Source organism: Somniosus microcephalus, chromosome 16 (genome assembly GCF_052327205.1).
Source record: "Somniosus microcephalus isolate GS21.2 chromosome 16, FLI_Smic_1.0, whole genome shotgun sequence".
In the NCBI taxonomy this organism is placed as follows: domain Eukaryota; kingdom Metazoa; phylum Chordata; class Chondrichthyes; order Squaliformes; family Somniosidae; genus Somniosus; species Somniosus microcephalus.
In genome coordinates, this window is record NC_141002.1 from 98691941 (window position 1) to 98717228 (window position 25288).

General features: G+C 43.5%; 1 protein-coding gene across 11 annotated transcripts in view; it reads right to left on the reverse strand.

Annotated features, from left to right (window-relative positions):
- Positions 1-25288, reverse strand: part of osbpl8 (oxysterol binding protein-like 8) — a 197148-nt gene that overhangs the window by 130356 nt on the left and 41504 nt on the right. For 4 of the 11 annotated variants that reach the window (XM_086009552.1, XM_086009537.1, XM_086009533.1 and 1 more), the window contains one exon: positions 14452-14555. In XM_086009552.1, the coding sequence (XP_085865678.1) occupies positions 14452-14493 (42 nt within the window). In that variant the 5' untranslated portion in view covers positions 14494-14555. Of the gene's footprint in view, positions 1-10344; positions 10375-14451; positions 14556-18887; positions 18907-25288 lie in introns of those variants that run through there. The other 7 variants (XM_086009544.1, XM_086009549.1, XM_086009536.1 and 4 more) reach the window with 5 other exon arrangements.

Here is a 25288-nt window from a genome sequence, read left to right on the forward strand (position 1 = left end):
GAGGGTCGCTGCCCTAAGCTTGACATGTATGCTCAAGCTGTCAGGAGATGCATCAACGCCAGATTCATCAGCCGCACTCACAAGACAGTCCAGAATGTCACTCGAGCACATCGCAACGCCATCCACGCTCTCAAGACCAACCGCAACATCGTCATCAAACCAGCAGACAAAGGAGGTGCCATCGTCATACAGAACAGAACGGACTATTGCAAAGAAGTATACCGACAACTGGACAACCAGGAACACTACAGACAGTTACCCGCAGATCCGACCAAAGAACACACCCGCCAACTCAACAGACTGATCAAAACCTTCGATCCAGACCTTCAAAGCATCCTACATGCTCTCATCCCACGTACTCCCTGCGTGGGAGACGTCTACTGCCTCCCAAAGATACACAAAGCCAACACACCTGGACGTCCTATCGCATCAGGCAACGGAACCCTGTGTGAGAACCTCTCTGGATATGTCGAGGGCATCCTGAAACCCATCGTACAGGGAACCCCCAGCTTCTGTCGCGACACTACAGACTTCTTACAGAAGCTCAGCACCCACGGACCAGTTGAACCAGGAACACTCCTCGCCACGATGGACGTCTCGGCACTCTACACCAGTATCCCCCACGCTGACGGCATCGCTGTGACAGCCTCAGTACTCAACACCAACAACAGCCAATCTCCAGACGCCATCCTACAACTCATCCGCTTCATCCTTGACCACAATGTCTTCACCTTCGACAACCAGTTCTTTACCCAAACACACGGAACAGCCATGGGGACCAAATTCGCACCCCAATACGCAAACATCTTCATGCACAAGTTCGAGCAAGACTTCTTCGCTGCACAGGATCTCCAACCAACGCTATACACCAGATACATCGACGACATTTTCTTCCTATGGACCCACGGCGAAGAATCACTGAAAAGACTACACGATAACATCAACAAGTTCCATCCCACCATCAAACTCACCATGGACTACTCCTCAGAATCAGTCTCATTCCTGGACACACGAATCTCCATCAAAGACGGACACCTCAGCACTTCACTCTACCGCAAGCCCACGGACAACCTCACGATGCTTCACTTCTCCAGCTTCCACCCTAACCACGTTAAAGAAGCCATCCCCTATGGACAAGCCCTGCGAATACACAGGATCTGCTCAGACGAGGAGGAACGCGATGGACACCTACAGACACTGAAAGACGCCCTTGTAAGAACGGGATATGACGCTCGACTCGTCGATCGACAGTTCCGACGGGCCACAGCGAAAAATCGCATAGACCTCCTCAGAAGACAAACACGGGACACAACCAACAGAGTACCCTTCGTCGTCCAGTACTTCCCCGGAGCGGAGAAACTACGCCATGTTCTTCGCAGCCTTCAACATGTCATCGATGATGACGAACACCTCGCTAAGGCCATCCCCACGCCTCCACTACTCGCTTTCAAACAGCCGCCTAACCTCAAACAGACCATCGTTCGCAGCAAATTACCCAGCTTTCAGAAGAACAGCGACCACGACACCACACAACCCTGCCACAGCAACCTCTGCAAGACATGCCAGATCATCAACACAGATACCATCATCACACGTGAGGACACCACCCACCAGGTACATGGTACATACTCATGTGACTCGGCCAACGTTGTCTACCTCATACGTTGCAGGAAAGGATGCCCCGGAGCATGGTACGTCGGCGAGACCATGCAGACACTGCGACAACGGATGAACGGACACCGCGCAACAATCACCAGGCAGGAGTGTTCCCTCCCAGTCGGGGAACACTTCAGCAGTCAAGGACATTCAGCCTCCGATCTTCGGGTAAGCATTCTCCAAGGTGGCCTTCGAGACACACGACAACGCAAAATCGATGAGGACGGCCTTAACCGAGATCTTGGGTTCATGTCACGCTACATGTAACCCCACCTGGTGCAGGGTCATCCAGACTCGAGTCGACATTGGCTTGTTCTCTCTGCACAGATGCGGCCGGACCTGCTGTGATTTCCAGCCAAAAAAAATGTTTTTTGTCTGTTTTTTTGTTTTTCATACAGACCCCAGCATCTGCAATATTTGACCCCTTGTGACTGATGCGCTATCAATTACTCATAAAAGACTGAGAGTTAGAAGAGTAACTAAAGGCTTTTATTAACAACAGAATGGAGGTCTGCCTCGAGTGGTCGACCGGTCCAGGATACAAAGGGCTGGGGAGCAGTCACCTTTATACTAGGACCTGTGGGAGGAGTCAGCCGAGGCATGTCCAGGCATGTACACAGTGGAATACAAACAGGACAAACAGGAATACAAACAGTGGTTTACCACAGTGACCCCACCTCATTGTTCTTTGATGTAATGTTTCCCTGACTGACCTGTTTGGACACCATTCACACCTTTGACTGCTGTGATTATCTCTCTGCCGAGGCGTGATAAATGGCAGTTGGAAAGGTTACCTGTAAACATCGGACATGATTCTCTGACGATATAAGCTGTGTCTTTATGCATTTCTCCACTTCACCTGACGAAGGAGCAGCGCTCCGAAAGCTTGTGATTTCAAATAAAGCTGTTGGACTATAACCTGGTGTCGTGTGACTTCTTACATTTGTCCACTAGTTGATGGTACAAGGACTAAGGGACACAGATTTAAGGTTTTGGGCAAGAGATACAGGGGGGGACGTGAGGAAAAACCTTTTTACGCAGCGAGTGGTGATGACCTGGAATTTGCTGCCGATGGAAGCAGTGGAAGTGGACACACTCACTGTTTTCAAGGGGAGACTGGATAGGCATTTGAGGGAAATAAACTTGCAGGGCTACGGGGATCGAGCGGGGGAATGGGACTGACTGGATTGCTCTACAGAGAGCTGGCATGGACTCGATGGGCCGAATGGTCTCCTTCTGTGCCGTTATGACTCCTCTCCCAGGGCTGGGCAGCTAAGCTTTTACCTCATATAGAGAGATACTGAAACACTATCACAATAACCAGGCTGCTCAAATGTTTATGAGTAATATTACAATATTAGCCTGGTTACTGAAATGAGCACTCAAAACACAACTTCATTTGAAAATAAGACTGAACATTGTCCCTTTCTTATTCTCCCTCATTTAATTCTTTTCAACTGAAATGTTATTTCTTTCCCTACCTATTCTAATCTAACCTTTACTGCACATTATTTTCACAACAAAAAGAGCAACTTCCTCCAGGCCTCCCACTGTTAATTTTGCAACTGCAAGTCACTGTCTGCTGAATGTTTCCAGCATTTTGTATTAATTTCAGGTTGCCAGCATCTGCAGTATTTTGTTTTGATGCTGGTGACCTGATACTTCATCTCCTCCGCTGTTTTTATATCCTTTCTAAATAGGTACCGAAAACTGTACACACGACTAACTGTAGCGCAAGGTCTTGCACAAATTCAAGATGACCTTCAAGCTATTGTAACCTATGCCTCTCGACACAAATCCAAGGATTCTCTTCATCTAAAACCACCTCATCTGCTTGTGCTGCCATCTTTTAAGGGCCTGTGTAGCTGTACACCAAGCTCCTCCACTCCATTTAAAATTTGTAACTAACGCTAATTAGTCATATGTGCAAAGGGTTTTTTGGGTGAAATTTCTGTCGTGAATATGGAATACTGGAGTTTGCTTGTCCTTGCCTTGCTGCCACATTTTTGCAAGACTTACTGGTGTATGTCGCAGCAGCTACTGATGCCTGTAATGCAGACCGCAAAGTCCACTACAACAGTTGCGCCAAACTGGAAAAGTGGCCAATAGCTCTGCAATGAAAATTTCTAAATTAATTCTATCTTTGTGAATTATAATTCATAAAATGAAATTTATCTTGAGGGGGGGTAGCTGTGTTTATAATGAATGTGTCATAATAAAGGCGCCATTAGTGAATTTCCATGTTCTACTACTTCCGAAGTCCAGATCATGTGTCTTTGGTACATGTTCCCCTTAATTCCATGTGGCATTACATTTGTTCCAAGACTCTTGTGCGGCGGTATCTGATGCCTTTCAAAAATCCATATAAACTACATCCACTGCAGTTCCTTTATCTATTCTCACTGTTATTCAGTCAAGCACAATCTGCCCTTTACAAATGTTTGCGGAGTAATTTTATCCCATATTATTGTAGACTCTAGTAGTTCACCAAAAACTTACTAGTAACTGAAATATAATTTCCTGGCTTACTCTTTTTTGAGGGGGGTGAGGGGAATTCATATTTGCCAGACTGCAGTCCTATGCCACAATTTTTCCTTTACAGAGAATTCTGGATATTTAGAGTCAGGGCCTCTGCTATTTTCTTCCCCTAAAGATATGTTAAGTTTGATTAACTTCTTTGATACCATTGATGATTGCCTTCATTGGCTGTTGCACACTCAGCTCTACAATTTCAATATGAAAGCTTCTCTACGAAAACAGTGGCCAAGTGCATATTTAACAATTCTGCCATTCCTCCAATCGACAAGTTGGCGTCCTCCTTAGTGGCCCCACCCTTAACTTGACTATCCTCTTGCGACTCGTGTTTTTGGAGAATTTTTTTCTTCCCCCTCTATACTTTTTACATATTTTCTCTCGTACTTATTGCTCATTCAAATCTAATCACCCTTTCTGTAGCTTTCTTACATTTTTAATCTTTGTCCTGGCTTTTTTTTTAATCTGCCATGTAATACTACTTGCAGTTAAATTTCAAACTTCATCCAACCTCCTTTTTATCAATTCCCATTGCTGATCTACAAATCTATTTGGAATTTTTTCCTCCCATATAATCTGAGCACGGTCCCTTTTTATCTCCTTATAATTTGCTTGCCACCCCCAGTCAAGTACCCTCGACTTCAACTTATTCTTTTCTTGCACTAACCCTAATTATATTGGTCACTGCTTCCCAAATGTACTTTCAGATCATCTCCTTGTTCTGCCTCATTACACAGATCCAAATCACGGCTTCCTTCCTTTCTCGCTGCATTAGCAATACATTGACTGAGAAGACAGTCTTTAAGACACTGCAAAAAAACTTTCCCTGTCTCGCCATATTGCCCCCATTCTAGTTTACTTTGGGTAACAATCTTCATACAATACTGTTACATATTTACTGTTAGAAACTTTAGTAAACAAGACTGTTTGCAACCTTGCCATCCTATTTGACCCTTTTTGTAGCTTTCTTAAAACCTACATCTTTGACCAAGCTTTTTGTCACCTGTCCTAATATCTCGTGTGTCCCGGTGTCAAATTTTGTTTGATAATCACTCCTGCAAAGCGCCTGTGATCTTTTACTATGTTAAAGGTGATATATTAATGCACGTTGTTGTTGTTAATACACTACTCTTTGATCCAATTCCAAATTTCATCCTTGATTTCCTTTCCACTGTTCATCAGTCTATATAATACCAGTTGCTTGTTATTCCTTAGTTCAATCTAAATGGGTTCCGTTTGGATTTTTATTCCTTACTGTTATAAATCGGAGTGGAACTTTGAGGCACTGCACCATTAACGGGGCATCATGCAGAGCAGGCGGTTTAAAAAGAAAACCATGGGTACTTCGCCTGCAAACTTTCATCCACTGCGAGGACTATTACTAGTACTGCTCCTGCGATTTTCCAGAAAGCCTCCAGGCACGTGAAGCCATGCTGGTGGTACGACCCTCAAAATTCCACCCACTGGCTCTAATTAATACAGCTACCGTTCATACTATCCATCTTTTAAGTTTTATATTCAGGGATATTTAATGGCCAATCCTGACCCAGTTGCAGCCACATTTCAGTTGCTCCTATTGGGTTGTGATTTCCCATTTCATTCACGCCCCCCACTCCAGAGACTTAAGCACAAAAATCTCGGCTGACACTCCAGTACCATACTGAGGGAACGCTGCACTGTCGGAGGTGCCGTCCTTTGGATGTGACATTAAACCGAGGCCCCGTCTGCTCTCTCAGGTGGATGTAAAAGATCCCATGGCACTATTTCAAAGAACAGCAGGGGAGTTCTCCCTGGTGTCCTGGGGCCAATATTTATCCCTCAATCAACATCACTAAAAAAAATTATCTGGTCATTATCACATTGCGGATTGTGGAATCTTGCTGTGCTTGAAATTGGCTGCCATGTTTCCCTACATTACAACACTGACTATACTTCAAAAAAGTACTTCACTGACTAAGGCGCTCTGGAATGTCATGAGGTCGTGAATGCAAGTCTTCCGTTCTTTCAATGACTGTAGTTTCCTCCATTTTTGTTTCTTATATGCCGTGCATTAACATATGTACATTTTAGATTCCCATGGTTTTCCAACATCTGAAGATTACTTCCCCTTCCAAATAGCCAACTCTCCCCTCTTGCTTTACACCTCCCCCCCATCTCGTGACGTATGTACCCAAGGTCTAACAATTACAAAGTCATAACACTTTCAGCAATCTGCTTTCTGCATTTAACAGAGTCTCATAATATAGTCACCAAATATTTGCAAAATGATAAATTACCACAGATCAGAAGTTTAGACTAAAACTAAAACAGATACCACCACCACTGTGGCTTTTCTCAGACAAAAACAAGGTCTCTCCGTTTTTTGTCTGCTATATTTCAAACGGTTTGTGTGTGTTTCTCGCTCTCACTCAGTTTCTCACGCACTTTGTTAGCTCTAATTCATGTGCATTGCCCCACCCCCACTCTTAACCAAGGTCTCTCCTTCCCTCATCTCTCTTCTGTACATCTCCTACACAATGTTCCTTAACTGAAATTCTACGTCTTATGTTTGCTAAAACCAAGGGTACACAGCAACATGGCAAACAACACAGAGTGGGTTGGGAGTAGTGAACAGGCTGTTCAGGATGTGGTGACGTAGATGCAGATGGCAAAGAAAACTGGAACATTGGGGTGGAGCATTGCAGCTCCCAGGTCAGTGTGGGTGGAGAGAAGAGAACAGAACACACAAGAGAATGCGAGAGAAACATGCTCAGGCAGTCAAGCTAGGAGTCCCACGGCACTCTGGCTGGTTGTTGAGAAAGCTAGGATTTACTTGCTCTTCGGAGAGGGTGTAGAGAGCCAGCCTGGCTGTGCTGTGGGAGGAGGAACAGGAGAGGGGGGGGGGGGGGGGGAGGGGAGGAAGGTAGAAGGTAGAGAGAGAATGAACAAACATGGCCCTGGGCAGCTCTCGGGGCTACAGTGTGGAACTGGGAAACAAACTGGCTCTTTTGAGTCAATGGAACACCCCTGCTAAAACACAATTGACCTCTAAGTAAATGAAACAAATTTAAGTTTGCCAAAATAGACCAAAAAATGCTGGTGGTCACCCAACTTCAAAAGTACACCAACATTCGTGAGACCTACTCCAAGTGGTCATCTTTAATTAGATTTCTTCGGTGTCAACCACAGTATAACTGCAGCGATCCCAATAACCATACATTTATTGCCTGTTTTCAAAACTTGTGCAACCTCCTGTACTGCCACTATTCACTTCTGAATGAAAAGAGTTGAATATCCATCATAAAACTACAAAGGTTTTCTAAACATATTAAGAGTTAAGAGAGTGGTAACAGGAAATATCGGCCCATCAAAGATAAATGCAAGTGAGACTATGAACGCACAATAAGGAAATGGCAGTCTTGGTAAAGGAGTACTTTGCATCCGTTGTGATGTGGAGAAAGAGCATAAAATACCATTGGTAAAATTAAGTCACGGAGAAACGTAATGGATTTAATTTAAGTTTTTTTTTAAAATGGTAACGGAGAAAATAATGGGACTTGAGATAGGCAAATCTCCAGGACTTGATGGTTTCCACCCCAGGATATCAAAATAGGTGAGGAAATTACAGAAACTTTACTCATAATTTTCCAAAGCTCACTCGATTTAGGAATTGTGCCTTTGGATTGAAAAAGTGCCTCCATTTTTCCAACAAGGGAGGGAAGACAGAACCCAAGGTAACTACAGACCTGTCAATATACCAGAAGGCATTTGATAAGGTTTTGAAAAGGAGCTCATTTGAAAAAAATGAAAGCACACAGAATTGGAGGTAACCAATGCTGGTAATTGGTTGGGAGGTAGGAGACAGAGTAGGGATAAAGGGTTTGTTCTCCGATTGGCAGGAAGAGACAAGAGGTGTTCCCCAGGGATCTGTACTGGGTCTCAGCTTTTCACCATATACAGGAAACTTTGGTTTATCCGGAGGTTAACTCTCCGGAATGCTCGATCCACCGGCAAAATTCAGGAGTCGGCACTGAGAAAGTTGTATGCAATGACACTAAGTTAGGAGGCAAAGTAAGTTGTGCAGATGGCAGCAGGAAGTTAAAGTACAGACAGCTAAGTGAGTGGGCAAAACTATGACAGATGGAGTTCAATGTTGGGAAGTGAGAGGTCAACCACTTCGGATCAGGGAAAGAAAAATCGGAATATTTTCTTAATTATGAGTGTGTGTTAGCTGTGGAGGAGCAACGGGATTTAGATATTCATGTACACAAATCACTAAAAGCTAGTGCACAGGTACAAAACGTAATCAAAAAGGCTAATGGAATGTTGACTTTAATCTTAAGGGGATTAGAAGCCAAAGGAAGTGATGTTTCAGTTGTACAGAGCCTTGGTCAGACCCAACCTGGAGTGCTGCATTCAGTTTTGGGCACAAAGTCTCAGGAAAGATACATTTGCTTTGCACAGGGGATAGCTCAGATTCAGTAGAATGATACTGGGGCTTAAAGGGTTGCCTTAGGAGAGCATGCTTGTATTCCCTTAAGTTTAGACAGTTGAGGTTTGATCTAATTAAGGTATTTAAAATGATTAAGGGTGGCATAGTGGTTAGCACTGTTGCCTCACAGCGCCAGGGACCCGGGTTCAAATCCGGCCTCGGGTGACTGTCTGTGTGGAGTTTGCGCATTCTCCCCGTGTTTGCGTGGGTTTTCTCCGGGTGCTCCGGTTTCCTCCCACAGTCCAAAGATGTGCGGGTTAGGATGATTGGCTATGATAAAATTGACCCTTAGTGTTAGGGGGATTAAATACGTGGGGTTACGGGGATCGGGTGGGATATGTGTTGGTGTAGGGGTTACGGGGATCGGGTGGGATATGTGTCGGTGCAGGCTCGATGGGCCGAAATGGCCTCTATCTGCACTGTGGGGTTTCTGTGATTCGATGGGGTCGATAAACTATTCCCTCTGGTGGGGCAATCCACGTCAAGATGGCAGCATGTTAAAATTGAAGTTAGGCCATTTAGGAATGAAACCAGGAAGCACTTTTTCCACACAAAGGGGAGTGAAAATCTGGAACACTCTCCCTCAATAGGCTGTGAATTTTGGATCAATTAGAATTCTCAAGACTGAGCTTGAGAAGATTTTTGTTAGGTAAGGGTGTCAAGGGATATGGTGCAATGGCAGGTAAATGGAGTTGAATTGCATATCGGCAATGATCTGAGTGACAGAAAAGGCCTGAGGGGCTGAAAGGTTTACTCCTGTTCCTATGTACAGGAAGTACCATAAAATTACAATCGCTGCATGGTGCCTGCATTTGACTGCACATCTGGGGCTTCAAAGTAATATAAAAGACCAGCCCATTACCAACAAGGACAGTACAAGTACCAGAATCCATTAAGATTAAAATGTACAGAACATGTCTTCTCCTGTACAGTGTCTACGATTCAGAAGCTGCTGACATGATAAAAATTAAAGGGTATTGGCAGGAAATGAAGAGTCACTCCCACTTCCTCTTACCTACCACAATTTGAATAGGCTAAAACATCAAAAAATGTCAATCTCAGTTGAAAAATTCTTGTGTTTATGAAACTATTAGCTTGCTGAAAGATATGGTCACCAGTTATGCAAATGTGCTACTTGCTCACACCCCTGGTGTCAGAGCGCTCAGCACGACAGCCACAGAAATAAGCAATGTCAACTCAAAGTCAAAGCATATTTGCACATCAAACCACATGCCTGCTTAACTATTACACAAATGGATTAGAAGTTAAGCGATGACAAATATTTTCCACTGTGAAGCAAGAAGCCATTTCCTCCAGCAGTGAGATTTCCCTAAAAATAATTGGTTTTATTTTAACCTCTACCAATTAATTTTGCTTTGGTTTCCCAACTTCCTTATTTTCCTCCTCTCCAATCCTCTCTTCCCGCCCCTGACTTTCAGAGTCAAGGTTCTGGTCAAACGGTTTGTGAGATCAGTGCAGCTGACTCCTTGTCTGATTTGTACTTCCTCAGAAGAAACCTACTCCTTTCACAGCTAAACTGACATTGGAAACTCAACTTCCGGTGAATTTCAGGGGAAACCAAAGCTGCAAGAACACCTCCTGAAATTAATTAGTTAAAGAGAGACTGCTGGTGGCAATTGAACAGACAATGTTTGCAGCCACGGATACTTGCCATGCTATTTTACCTGAAAACAAAGTCCTTGATCTGAACTGGCTTCCAAGGCTGCAAGAGCGTCTATAATAGAACAATCGTCAAATAGTTTCAGGGAAAGACAAGAAACACTTAATGACACAGGTCATCAGATAACAAACAGAAAAGTGAAGTAAAGCAAAAAAGCAAATTGATAAACAAGGCTCCAAAAAGGAGATACCGAGAATGATGGAATGTGGATACAACCACTCCGCCAATAATCGATATCCAAACTGGGTCCTGTTAAATTGAGGAGCTTTCCTGCTGTTATTTACTCTTTAAAACCCCAAGATGAGATTAGTAACGGAGCAAGGGTTTAATGCATCACAAAGTCAGGTTCTGCTTTCAGACTGCAAAAATCAGTATTTTTGTTCATCAACCATGCCGTCAATCATTAAATGCTGTTGAAGTGCTGAAGTTAGCACAAGTCCCACTAGTCAGCTGCCCTTCAGGGTATGGCCGGCACATCTTGGGGGGGAAAAAAAAACCTTCAAGTTTCAGATCATTGTTTGCTAAAAGCATTTGGGCCATTTCCCTCCATCAAAAGGCTTCATACATGAAAAACATCCAGCTTAGTGTAGGTGACTGACCCCTCCCCAAACCCGTCTATTGTACGGGTTGTGGGAGCCTGTAAGACCCTTCCTTTACAAAGGAATAATGACCCTATCGGTTGGTATAAAGATGGTTATGGCCATGGAAGGAGTGTCATATCTCACCGGTGAGACTGGTAATCTGCCTGTGGCTCCTTCCACAACTTCACACAGTTCTCCAAGATGTGAAGATATGAAATGATATGAAAGTTTATCACATATCAAGTTACTGGGTAAAAAAAATGACAGTAACCTTTTAACAAACGGAACTGGGCTTATTTCAGTGTTTCTATAAGGGGTTGGGGGGGGGGGGGGGAAACATTTTCTCCTCTGCAGAGCCTCATACTTGGACTATTCTGGTAGCGACTGCAATTATAACAGCATCTACCAATTTTATGGGCTACTGAAGTACAAACCAAAATGGGAGTCCTTGCTAACACTGCATCTCAAAAAGAAAAAGACTAGCATTTATACAGCGCCTTTCACGACCATCAGACGTCTCAAAACACTTCACAGCCAATGAAGTACTTTTGGTGTAGTCACTGTTGTAATGTAGGAAACCAATTTGCACACAGATAATCTGATTTTGTTATGTTGACTGAGGGATAAATATTGGCCCAGGACACCGGGGAGAACTCCCCTGCTCTTCTTCGAAATAGTGCCGTGGGATCTTTTACATCCACTTGAGAGAGCAGACGGGGCCTTGGTTTAACATCTCATCCGAAAAACAGCACCTCCGACAGTGCAGCACTCCCCTGGAGTGTCAGCCTAGATTTTTGGGCTCAAGCCCCTGGAGTGGGACTTGAACCCACAACCTTCTGACTCAGAGGCGAGGGTGCTGCCCACTGAGCCACGGCTAACATTTAGAGAAGTACTTCACCTCCATTTCAAGTAGTGTTGTCAAAAGCAAATCAGATGGCAGAAGTTTTTAAGTCCCTCTATTGCCATACGTTAGCCCCCAGCTAAGAACATATAAATAACTCAGCCGTTACTATCACTGATACTTAGACACCCCACATCTCACTTTTGCCATGGAAGAAATTCCATGGCATTGCTAATGTTTTATCCAACAGCAACACTAAATAACTTAAGCAAGGTGAATGTGTTTGTTGCAATCTCTGCAAACCCAATCTACACATGGTGTACTTCAGGTCATGGTTGGCAGCTAAAACAGGGAATCTATTGGCAGAAGATATGGCACAATTGCTTTTATTCTTGCTTGGTCCAAACGAGTTCTGTTTTAAATCTCCCCCCACCTCTCCTCTCCTGAAGGCACTGATTTGCACAACAGTACAGTTTCCAAAATCCCAATAGACCTTTAGATCCTCACCCAATATTCAGCCAAGGGTGCGCTTGTGACATTGCCAAATAAAGACTTGAATGGAGGTTTAAACTGACTCCAAAGCACATTTTATAAAACGCTGATTGTGGCACATATTGCATTATCAACCAAGAAAAATGAGGGAGCAAACTTTATTTTTTAAATATAAGGAAGCAGCTGAAGTGTAAACAACCACAGCAGGCTGGGCAAGGAACTGTAAACATAGAAAGCTGAAAGCAGCTGGACGACACAGCCCACAAATTACTCAGATAACAATTTTTTTCTTAGAATACTCAGATTAACAAAATGGCATAACCAAATATATGGGCATAATGTAATTTATTAATTCATCTTTTTATAAATTGGAGAACTTTTTCCCTTATTGATACGAACTTGGCTAGGCCTAGCTTTCAAATACGAAGAAATGCAATTCAGCAAATATTCAAATTAAAATGGCACAAATTTATAATCTTTAGACATTATATGTTAACAACTTCAGTAGGTGCACATTGACAAAGTATTATTGGAAACTATAGTTTGTTTCCAGTTTTATTTTTTATTCCAGTGTTTTTTTGCTTCAAGTCCATTTGGACTTGTAGCTTTGCGGTCAGAAAGACAATTGAAAGGCCTCCGATACTCACTCTGCACAGCCACAACAGGAGCTAGTATTACGGTTCCACACCTCAAGGCGCATATTGCTAGCACCTCGCAAATGAAGAATAGAAGATATCAGCTAGCATCCCACCCCACATGTACTAAAACCAACTCAATATGCAGCTCAAGCATCAACCCCAGACAGTGCAGCTTGAAGCAGGGAGGAGAGAAGCTGCATATACGGTCTTTTAAATGCTTGCACGGACACGCAAACAAAACCATAATCATCGAATCTTCAAATTAATGCAACCCGTTCAAATCCAGGTTCAAATTTAGTCTTCAGCACACAAAAATTCTATTACTTTTGCATTTGTGTAACTTGTTTCACTTGCACCACTAGCCTGACCTAATATTGAACAACCTTATTTTTCCCTTTCGTTCAATAAAAATAAATATTTGCACAACCTGGAGTTAGTAATTGTGCCAAGGAGACTCAGCCAATGAGCCTGAGCAGATGCTGAATGGAATTGTCAACATAAGCAGTGTTCTACCGAACAAGAACTTAACCATGTAGGCTTAAGAGTGTGTTTCGGGAAGGGGGGGGGGGGGGGGGGGGGTGGTGGATGAAAAAGGAATGCGACTTGCACAGCAATATTCAAATCGTTGAAATGGCACAGGGTAAAGTGCATTTTGAAGTTGTTCACAACTTTCAACATAGATTTATGATTTAAACATAGAAGATAGGAGCAGGAGTAGGCCATTCGGCCCCTCGAGCCTGCTCCGCCAATCAATGCAATCATGGCTGATCATCCAAATTCAGTACCCTGTCCCTGCTTTCTCCCCATACCCCTTGATCCCTTTAGCCTTAAGAAATATATCTAACTCCTTCTTGAATATATTTAATGAATTGGCCTCAACTGCCTTCTGTGGTAGAGAATTCCACAGGTTCACCACTCTCTGGGGGAAGCAATTCCTCCTCATCTGTCTTAAATGGCTTACCCCTTATCCTTAGACTGTGACCCCTGGTTCTGGACTCCCCGGCCATCGGGAACATCCTTCCTGCATCTAGTCTGTCTAGTCCTGTTAGAATGTGATAAGTTTCAATGAGATCCCCTCTCATTCTTCTATTAGGTATTAAAGAGACTCTGGGGTACCCGCTGTTGCATGAAGTAGTTGAAGCAGATCGCAATGACATATTTAAGGGGTGCTTGATGCATACATGAGAGAGAAGGGGAATCGAGGGATATGGGGACAGTGGGGGGGGGGGGGGAAATCAGGTAATAGAGTGGGAGGAGGTTCATGTGAAGTATAAACTCCTGCATAGACCAATTGGGCAGTTTCTGTGCTGTAGATTCTACGCAATTCAACAAGGCCGGTCAGCTACACAATTTTGGACCTCAACTCCCTTTCCTACATTACAACAGTGACTACACTTCGAAAGTACTTGATTGGCTGTAAAATACTTTGGGACATCCTGAGGATGTGAAAATGCTATATAAGTTTAAGTCATTTTTTTTTCTTTTGACTTCTATTTCCAACATCGATTGCTTATTTTCAATGCAATACTTCAGCTCTACATCCGAAAACAAATAGTTACCAGAGTTTTTTCATTTTCACCTTCTGCCCCAACAGCTTCCATATTGCACGATGGTCCTCTCGCTTCTTCCTGATGGTGTTTTCCCAGCCTGTGGCCCTGCACACCTAGTAATAGAACAGAAGCTGTCACTAAAAATAAAACTAGCCTTTGCATTAAGTGCCAGAAAATACAATGCCCGTCTTGAGCAGATGGATATTTAGCTCTACATTCATGGAATCAAGCTGCATCAGTTAAGGCAGGTAACTGGAGACAAATTTACATTTTCTGTTGAACCTCTCTGAAGCCAGAATTATTGGGGGCTCAATTAAGAAGGGAAAAAAAACCCTGAAAATGCTGGAAATCAAATAAAGACAGATGCTGCTGGAAATACGCAACAGGTCCGTCCACCTGCAAAAAGAGATGGATTCAAGCTCAGGGTGTAGGCCTCTCGTCAACACTGGGAACTGGGAAATAAGCAAACCCTTTCGTATAACTATACAAAACAAAGGGTCCCTCCTCGTGACTATTTTGTTCAGTCGTATAAAAGAGGGGCACTTGCATTCCCAGTTCCCCCTTCTGACGAACAGTCCACACCTGAAACGTTAACCTATCTCATCGCTTTTCAGACAAACCTACCTGCTGTGCATTTATATTGACTCGTTTTTATTGACTCTTACTTCTGTTCACCAGTCACCAGTGTTAAAACTGTGGATTCAGCATCAATAAAATGGGATTTTCCAACATCCTCCGAGCCAATTTATAGACTCAGTTTCCTACAATTATGCTTGCGTAAGGCACCAAATCTCCTCACACAAATAAAAAGATTAGTAAATTGCAATGTTCCTCCAAAAAGTGTCAGACTTAAGATTTCTTTATCGCTTTTCTCCCTCACTCATCACCTACCAGCTGTTATTTCACCACATGTAGGCGACAATTAGAAAAGTCTATTCTTAGTCAAACTCACACATCAACTTTTAAATGGGTAGCAAAATCAGAATTCGAATGCGTTCCACTCAGTCCAAACTCAAGGGTTTCCAGTTATCCTACAGTAAATCAACTTCTGGAGTTGATTTCTCCCCCTCCCCCAGTCAACCACAATCTTTCTGCTCTGCTGAGATCTCCATCACCTTGCCAAATATTTAACATTATCTTCGATATCTTTACATCGCAGACCAAGAATCTTTTCTATCCCATTGTTCTCGTGAGTATAACCAATTTCAATCTCAAAAATAGCCCATTGTTTACTTCTGCACTGCATCAGTGGAAATATTTCTGGTTCAGTTTCATGATTTATGCCATCCTAAGTGAAATGTCTATCAAATGAGAAAACAAGAAAGGTCACTTAAGAGAAACGGCCATTTGACCCAAAGCAGATACAGGAAACTTTGAGTTATCCGGAGGCGAACCGTCCAGCAAGCTCGAGCCACCGGCAAAAATCAGGAGCCGTTTTTTATTCTTTTCGTTTCTTTGCTTTTTTTGAACAGTCAAGCTCTGCAAGGTCTGTAGCTAAGAAACAGTTTCAGCTAGAGACGCTACAGAGACGCTTGCCGACTGTTTAGAGGCTGTTGCTAAGCAACAGGGTTTGTTGATTCATACGGAGATGAAAATCTCCGTAAGTTTCAACATTAGCTCTGGAGTGTCCAGCAGTTTTGAGGGAACGGCAGCAGCTCGGTCCCGTCGGTGCCGGATAGCACAAAGTTTCCTGTACTTTCATATTTAAACTCTCTTCTCATGGTATCCCATTGTACTCGGAATAACTACAATCTTTTGCTTTGCTCACACCTGGTAGATTTACATAGAAACCTAGAAGATAGGAGCAGGAGTAGGCCATTTGGCCCTTCGAGCCTGCTCCGCCATTCAACGAGATCATGGCTGATCATCCAAACCCTAGCACCCGGTCCCTACACCGACAGCCATCCCTCCCAAGCCCTATCCCCGTAACCCCACGTATTTAATCCCCCCTAACACTAAGGGCCAATTTTTATCATGGCCAATCAACCTAACCCGCACATCTTTGGACTGTGGGAGGAAACCGGACCACCCGGAGTAAACCCACGCAAACACGGGGAGAATGTGCAAACTCCACAGTCACCCGAGGCCGGATTTGAACCCGGTCCCTGGCGCTGTGAGGCAACAGTGCTAACCACTATGCCACCGAGTAAAAAAGGATTTCCTGACAACAATTCCAAATTTGCTCTCTACTAATTTCCGCTTTGTCCTCTGGTCCTACTTTCTTGATGTAGCTTAAAGTAATTGTGACAGAAGTGAAGCATTTTTGCCCATGATTGTTTTATTGCACTTTCCCTGGTCACAGGACACAGGTTTAAAACTGAATAGCGTTCGCCGATTCTATAGGCTGTAAAGAATCCACACGCCAGACTGGCTGATAGGGCAACCCAGGACTAGGCCTTGCTAGCTGCAGATGGACTGGGGCCCCATCTCTCAGAACAATGTTTGGAACCGACCAATGGGTCAAACCATTTCACTGGATTACAAGCATCCTGTGCAGGTGTTTACACTGCGTTTGTTCCAATAACTACATCTGTGCGGGTGAGGATATAGAATGCAAAAATAGGGTAACAACTCGCTTCGCATGGCCAAGGACCCTGTCAATCTAAAATGGAGGATCCTGTTAGCCTAAAATGGTGGTGCAATGTCGACATCGCGGAGTCACTTGCATATTGTAAGAGATGATCATGTTAACTCGGGAAAAGCTAAACTGATCTGTGGCTGCTAATATGGCTGGCACCCACAATGTCACACCTTGCTGGTGGAAACAGTGTAGGGCGCAGTGCAGAGGATATACAGACAATAGGCGATCAGAAAACACATTACCATACTGATTAGGTGATCGTGAAACCATTACCCGCATATTTCCTAAACTATAAACCATTCAGTGAAATGTGACTTCTTTATTTCAAACTGCCAGGCCAGGAAATCAATTTAAATGTGTACGTGCCCAGCTCGGGATTGGTGCAGACTGTAAGATGTGTTAATGTCTTCTCAAAAGCAAGTATAATAATGTGGTACTCTGTATGAAAGATTACTTGCTCTGGTGGAACCTGTCGAGACTCTGCTGGAGTCAGAACTGTGCTGTATCAGAGTAAGTCTCCCGGGACAACAGAATAAAACAACTGTTGAACTCAACCAGTATTCGACTCAGTGTTTGTACTGAACCAGATTGAGGGCAAAAGAATCCGTTTCAACACGGGCAAATACCAATCTGAATTCTTGGAATAATTCACCACCTAAGTTTGGCTAAGAGAGTAGTGACATTTAGGTTTTAATTCCTTTCAGTCCAAAATATCTTCAAGGAAATTTCGTATTTCCTATTTCGTGTGTCTAATTCTGTTAGATTCAGGAGGTGGTTCTGTGATAGTGGATTGGCGGTTAGGATCAGATCAGCCATGATCTTATTGAATGGCGGAGCAGGCTCGAGGGGCCGATTGGCCTACTCCTGCTCCTATTTCTTATGTTCTTATGTTCTTATTTGGAGCTGTATCTCAGCTGCATTATAACCAGGCTGCAGTCAGTCAACCTGGGTACAAGGCTATCCAGAGGACTCCGTACTGTTGGATACCCACAGAAGTAAAAGGACCCATGTTTCACGGGTTTGTTTTATGTTGAGAGTTAGCGCAGTTTCTTTGCTGTTTTGATACCAAGGAGAACAGTAAAGTCTGTACTTACTGTCAGTGAGTTGGTGCTCAATATGACTCATTTAAGTGTTCTAACGGTCATTACATTTGTCTAGTGGTTTATGACCCAAGCCAGTTTAAAAGTGTACATTCTTCTACCTCAAGACAAGAAAATCACACGGCAGCACATGATTCATCCAAAAGGAATTTTGAGGCATTGCATTCAAAATTGAACACAGTGTTCCAAATGTGGTCTGACCAGCACATTGTAAAACTGTAGCCTAACGCCTGCAGACTGATATTCTACCACTGACTATATATCAGAGCTTTTCTGAGTTGCTTCAACACTTGGTTTGCACATTGAAAGCAACGGAAGTATTACTGAGGTTCCTTAAGTTAATTTAATTCCATTTGCTGTCTACTTACGCCCCACAGTTTTACACCAAAGCATAAAATGCATCAACAATTTAAAGTGATCGAGGCCAGGGTTTTCTTCAACAACAAAAAATAACTTGTCAAACACAACATAGTTCTACAATTTACTAAGTTAAAAAATTAAACAACTGCATTAGCACACAGGAAAAAGGTTGACAATAATTACATTGGGGTCCTACAGTTAGGTTGAAAGAAAAACAATTAACTCAACAGGAATTTAATCTCACAAATCATTTGGGACAAACTCCCAATAGCACCCATGAAGTTAGCAGTAAATTTGTCATTCACTAACAAATCCCATTCATTTTCCACTGTATTGACAATGAAGTTTTAGATCAGGCACAGAACATCCCATTTTTACAATATGTAACAAAGGTCAATACTTACGCACTGGGGCCGAGAAGCGGTACTGCATGGAATTCAGATTATACAACAAAATCAGAAATAGATTTTAGTAATGCAAGCTTGTGCAGAAAGTGGCAGATTGCACGCTGCTGCACATCACATTCTCAGTCTCTGCTGTACTGGTAGGAACCAAGATCAGTTGGGATGGAAATGAGAAAATTATCAGGCAGAATCATCACAGTCACTTGCGCAAGCTGTTGCATTGTGAAAAGGCAGTGAATAGACCAACCAACTAGCCTCCCACCCTAACAATGATTAAAGGAAAATTTACATTCCAGCCATGTCCACAGCTAAAATGATTTACTACAGCCAAGTAATTTCAGACAGGTTTTTTTTTTAATGTATGCAGTCAATAAAAATCAACTGCCATGTTGGCTAGCACAAATCCACATCAATGCCGAAACAAGTGCAACAGGAATGACCATTTTAAAGATGAAAATTGCAAGATTTACCAAAAAAAAATCAAATCAAACAGCGAAGATGTTAAACGAGAAAGCAAGCACCAACAAACGTTGCGTCATGGCTTCGAAACTGGACTAGCAACCCAGGAGTTGAGAGCTCAAGTCCCACAATGGCAAACTGTATTGGAGAAGACTGGAAACATAGAAGATAGGAGCAGGAGTAGGCCATTCAGCCCCTCGAACCTGCTCCGCCATTCAATGAGATCATGGCTGATCATCCAAACTCAGTACCCTGTCCCTGCTTTCTCCCCATATCCCTTGATCCCTTTAGCCTTAAGAAATATATCCAACTCCTTCTTGAATATATTTAATGAATTGGCCTCAACTGCCTTCTGTGGTAGAGAATTCCACAGGTTCACCACTCTCTGGGTGAAGAAATTCCTCCTCATCTCTGTCCTAAATGGCTTACCCCTTATCCTTAGACTGTGACCCCTGGTTCTGGACTCCCCGACCATCGGGAACATCCTTTCTGCATCGAGTCTGTCCAGTCCTGTCAGAATTTTATAAGTTTCAACGAGACCCCCTCATTTTTCTAAACTCCAGTGAGTATAAGCCCAATCGACCCAATCTCTCCTCATACGTCATTCCTGCCATCGAAGGTATCAGCCTGGTCAAGCAAGACTTTCCCTTTTGAAATCCATGCTGACTATTCCTTATAATATTTTTGGTTTCTAGATGTTCTTCTATTTTCTCCTTTAGTAGGGATTCTATTATTTTTCTTACCACCGAAGTTAAGCTGACTGATTTTAGATGTGATACAAAATATATCAGCAAATAATGCTAGTCTGTCTAGTCCTGTTGCAATTTTATAAGTAGTCCTGTTAGAATTTTACAACTTGTGGGCCAGCAGAATGAAAAATGACCAAGGAAGCTTGCGTTGTAAAAATATGCCACCTCTCCCCAAACTGGCCTCCGTGTGCCTTGAGCTCACGCTCCGTGGTTATCTCAATGCCCTCTGAAGTGGCAGAGCAAACTCAGTTCTCAGAGCAAAAGAGGCGTTTTAAACACGGCCAAGTACCTAGAATGAAAACAAAACCTTATACAACTTAAAACTCTAGTCGAGTACAGAAACTCATTAATTTGGTACCACCCTGACATTTAAACCCTTCTGATATCATATTTTGAGTCTTCAACAGGCAGGCATACATTTTCTGAGAACATCTGTGCCAGAAAAGCAACTTACCACCAAGAATTAGGGATGGTGATGACAACATTTCTGCATTTCAATTAATGGTTACAGACTACAGTGAAGCAGATTAAAGAAGTTTAGATTAAATTGAAGACTAGGTTATTGAAGTAATGGGGTGCATCGAAGGCTGAGGGCTTAAATGGATAAATAAGAGGTTACAGCACAATTTTTTTTTTTTTTTTTAAAGTGGCAAAAAACAGAGATGGGGTAATACAGAAGAAAACGGAGAAAATTACAAAAATATAGAATGGAAGCAAAAAGGCAAAGAGGGAGCATGAAAGGCTGGTCAGCAACATAAAAGGAAATAGCAAGTGCTTCAATAACTGACAAAAATAAAAGGGTAGTTTATGAGGTGCAACCACTTCGAAATGAAAAGGCCCATCTGGTACTTGGAAATAGGGAATGGAAGAGATGCTTGCTCAGTATTTCACCTCAGGTTTTAGATGGGAGGGCAAAAGTGGAATTTTAGGAATACCTGAGGGCAATGTGGAAGAGCCACAAATCAAGATTTATATTCAAAAGGAATTGATACTAAAAAAGTCAAGTCAATAGGACTTCAAGTAGAAGTCACCAGGTGATCATGGCAGGCATCCCAGAATACTCGAGGATACAAAACAACAGTGGCGCTAACCATAATGGAAACAGAAATTGCAGCACAGGATTGGTGTGGGGCAAAAGTGACCCAGTGTTTGCGTGGGTTTCCTCCGGGTGCTCCGGTTTCCTCCCACAGTCCAAAGATGTGCGGGTTAGGTTGATTGACCATGATAAAAATTGGCCCTTAGTGTTAGGGGGGATTAAATATGTGGGGTTACGGGGATAGGGCTTGGGTGGGATGGCTGTCGGTGTAGGGACCGGGTGCTCGGGTTTGGATGATCAGCCATGATCTCGTTGAATGGCGGAGCAGGCTCGAAGGGCCGAATGGCCTACTCCTGCTCCTGGTTTCTATGTTTCTATTCAGGGAAAGGGCCATCTGCCCAATCTACTAACCTGTCTCTGTCCTCTAGACTTCACATACAAACTTATACACAGTTTACCATGCTCTCTATTTTAGTGTTACCAGCAAATTTAAATATTGTGGCCCCTAAAACCGAGAGACTAAGGGTCAAAATCCAGGAACTCCCTTCCTAACAGCACACGAGGAGTACCTTCACCACACGGACTGCAGCGGTTCAAGGCAGCAGCTCACCACCACCTTCTCAAGGACAATTAGGGATGGGGCAATAAATGGTGGCCTTGACAGCGACGCCCACATCCCTTAAAAAATAGAAAAAATTAAAGGAACAGCTCAAAAATTGGAGCTTTCTTCCTACTGTAACAGAGAAAGTTAAGCAATCCAAGAGGTTTACAAAATTATGAAATGTTTGAGGATAAAGGGCGAGTGAACGGCTGTTTGGTGAATCAGGAACAAGGGGGCATAGATTCATGAAAATAGAGGGATGTCAAAAGAAATTTTTTCCACAGATGACTTGAACGTAGAATGCTCCACCACATCTGCTTATTGAGGCAGAGACTAGATCACCATTTAAAAGTGCATCAGTTAAGTATTTGAAAAGGAAGAATATAAAAGGATATTGAGAAGGGACACAGAAATGGAATTAAGCGACGACAGCTCGAACTGAGGAGCTACTACGAGCACAACAGACCAAATTACCTTCTTTCCTGTCATTTCTAGGATTCCAAGTCCGAGTTGCATAAAACAAGTTAACTTGCTTGGGAAACAAAGCACAGTGGTCCACAGAAACACCTTTGTTCTTTTCCAAACAAATATTGGAAAATGGCTAGTTCTTCAACTTAACAAATATTAATTTTTTGAACAGGTCCTATCTTACTCATTTACTTTACATTTAACAATGATGCATTTTACAGGGCAGTCGTGATTCCCTTCCTCCTGTATGCCTCAGAGACATGGACCATGTACAGGCAGCACCTCAAAGCACTGGAGAGGTACCACCAACGCTGCCTCCGTAAGATCCTGCAAATCCAATGGTAGAACAGGCGCACCAACGCCAGTGTTCTGGCTCAACATCCCCAGCGTCGAAGCTTTGACCACGCTCGATCAGCTCCGATGGGTGGGGTCACACTGTCCGCATGCCCGATACGAGACTCCCAAAACAAGCGCTCTATTCGGAGCTCCGACACGGCAGGAGAACCCCAGGTGGGCAGAGGAAACGCTTCAAGGACACCCTCAAAGCCACCTTGAAAAAGTGCAACATCCCCTCCGACACCTGGGAATCCCTGGCCCAAGACCGCTCAAAGTGGAGGAGAAGCATCCGGGAAGGCGCCGAACACCTCGAGCCTCTTCGCAATGAGCGCACGTCAACCCAAGCACCCCACCCACCCGCCCCTTCAACCACCGTCTGCCCCACCTGTGACAGAGACTGTAGGTCCCGCATTGGACTCATCAGTCACCTGAGAACTCAGTTTTAGTGTGGAAGCAAGTCATCCTCGGTTCCGAGGGACTGCCTAAGAAGATGATGATGATGATTTTAGTTTCCGCAAGGTCACCAGTTTCAAAGTGAAATGAATTTCAGCATGAACTATAAGTACCCTATTGTAGCATTTTCAGACACTGGCTCAACAAGTTGGCCAGTTTAATCTGTCCAATACATTTTTAAATGGTTGCACAACCATCCATCAACATATTGAAACATGGACAAGAACAACAACTTTGCATTGGCAAAAAAAAGTTTTAAAAAGTAAACTAGCAGAACATATTTCAAATTATTTAGTTTATTTGTTAAACTGTCACTGCTTCTTTGAGAGCGTTACGTGTTTAAAGCACATCACCTGCCTGAAACAGCAGTGGAGTCGCTCTTATCCTAATGACCCAGCTTGCCATGTCCCTTCCTCCACCTTGGTTGAGTACCTCACTCTCGACCACCCCTCCCATTTCTCCATCAAAATCCTTTTTGCCTACCACCCTTCGAAGCCTACTGGTAACTTCCCAGCCAACGTTATCTTCCTCTGCGCACAGTACCAGCTCTTCGGTTGCAGCTGGTTTTTCTATTTCCATTACTGCGTCCCTTCTCAATATTCTTCCTTTCCATCTCCCTGTTCAGTCTCTGCCCCGAGTAATTCCATACCCTTGGTGATTTCAACCTTTACCTAAATTCCCCTTAACCTCTCTCCTTTGATTGCTCTAAATTCTTGTCATCACTCATCTTCACCCTGTGAACCTGTGAACTGGAAACCTCCCCACCAACATGCACCATAACCCCATTAAACTGACCACTCTCCACTTTCAACAACGCCATCTCTAATCACTTCTGCATCTCTTTTAACATCCATATTGCTCTGCCCGTTTCAAACCCCATTTTTTTTTATGCTAGATATTTTTTCTGATTCAGAGTCAATGGTCACTCCCACAGGCAGAGCTTGCATAGAAACATAGAAGATAGGAGCAGGAGTAGGCCATTCGGCCCCTCGAGCCTGCTCCGCCATTCAATGAGATCATGGCTGATCATCCAAATTCAGTACCCTGTCCCTGCCTTCTCCCCATATCCCTTGATCCCTTTAGCCTTAAGAAATATATCCAACTCTTTCTTGAATATATTTAATGAATTGGCCTCTACTGCCGCCTTTGGTAGAGAATTCCACAGGTTCACCACTCTCTGGGTGAAGAAATTCCTCCTCATCTCTGTCCTAAATGGCTTACCCCTTATCCTTAGACTGTGACCCCTGGTTCTGGACTCCCCGACCATCAGGAACATCCTTCCAGCATCTAGTCTGTCTAGTCCTGTTAGAATTTGCTAAGTTTCGGTGAGATCCCCTCTCATTCTTCTAAACTCCAGCGAGTACAAGCCCAATCGACCCAATCTCTCCTCATACGTCATTCCTGCCATCCCAGGTATCAGCCTGGTGAATCTTCGCTGCACTCCCTCCATGGCAAGAACATCCTTCCTTAGATAAGGCGACCAAAACTGCACACAACACTCAAGGTGTGGTCTCACCAAGGCCCTGTAAACTGCAGCAAGACATCCTTGTTCCTGTACTCAAACCCTCTCGCTACGAAGGCCAACATACCATTTGCCTTCTTAACCGCCTACTGCACCTGCATGCTTACTTTCAGCGACTGGTGCACAAATACGCCCAGGTCTCGTTGCACTTCCCCTCCCCCCAATCTATTGCCATTCAGATTATAATCTGCCTTCCTGTTTTTGACACCAAAGTGGATAACCTCGCATTTATCCACGTTATATTGCATCTGCCATGCTTCTGCCCAATCACCCAACCTGTCCAAATCATCCTGGAGTTTCTCGGTATCCTTCTCACAGCACACACGCCCACCCAGCTTTGCGTCATCTGCAAGCTTGGAGATATTACATCTAGTTCCCTCGTCCAGATTATTAATATATTGTGAATAGCTGGGGTCCAAGGACCGATCCCTGCGGTACCCCACTAGTCACTGCCTGCCACTCGGAAAAAGACCCGTTTATTCCAACTCTTGGCTTTCTGTCTGCCAACCAGGTCTCTACCCAAGTCAATACCTTGCCCCCAATCCCATGTGCCTTAATTTTACACACTAGATTGCATCTCCGACAGCCCGGATTTGTATCTTTAATTTTAAATGTAGATGAATGTAGCAAGATTACAGGATCAGAGAACCCTCGTCACTGTATTCTGACTCACTGGAATATATTATGTGGCACCGTGTGACCTCGTCGTCTTTGGTAGATGAATATGCATTGCATCAGACCAAGGCTCAGGCTATAAATCAACAGACCTATTTAATG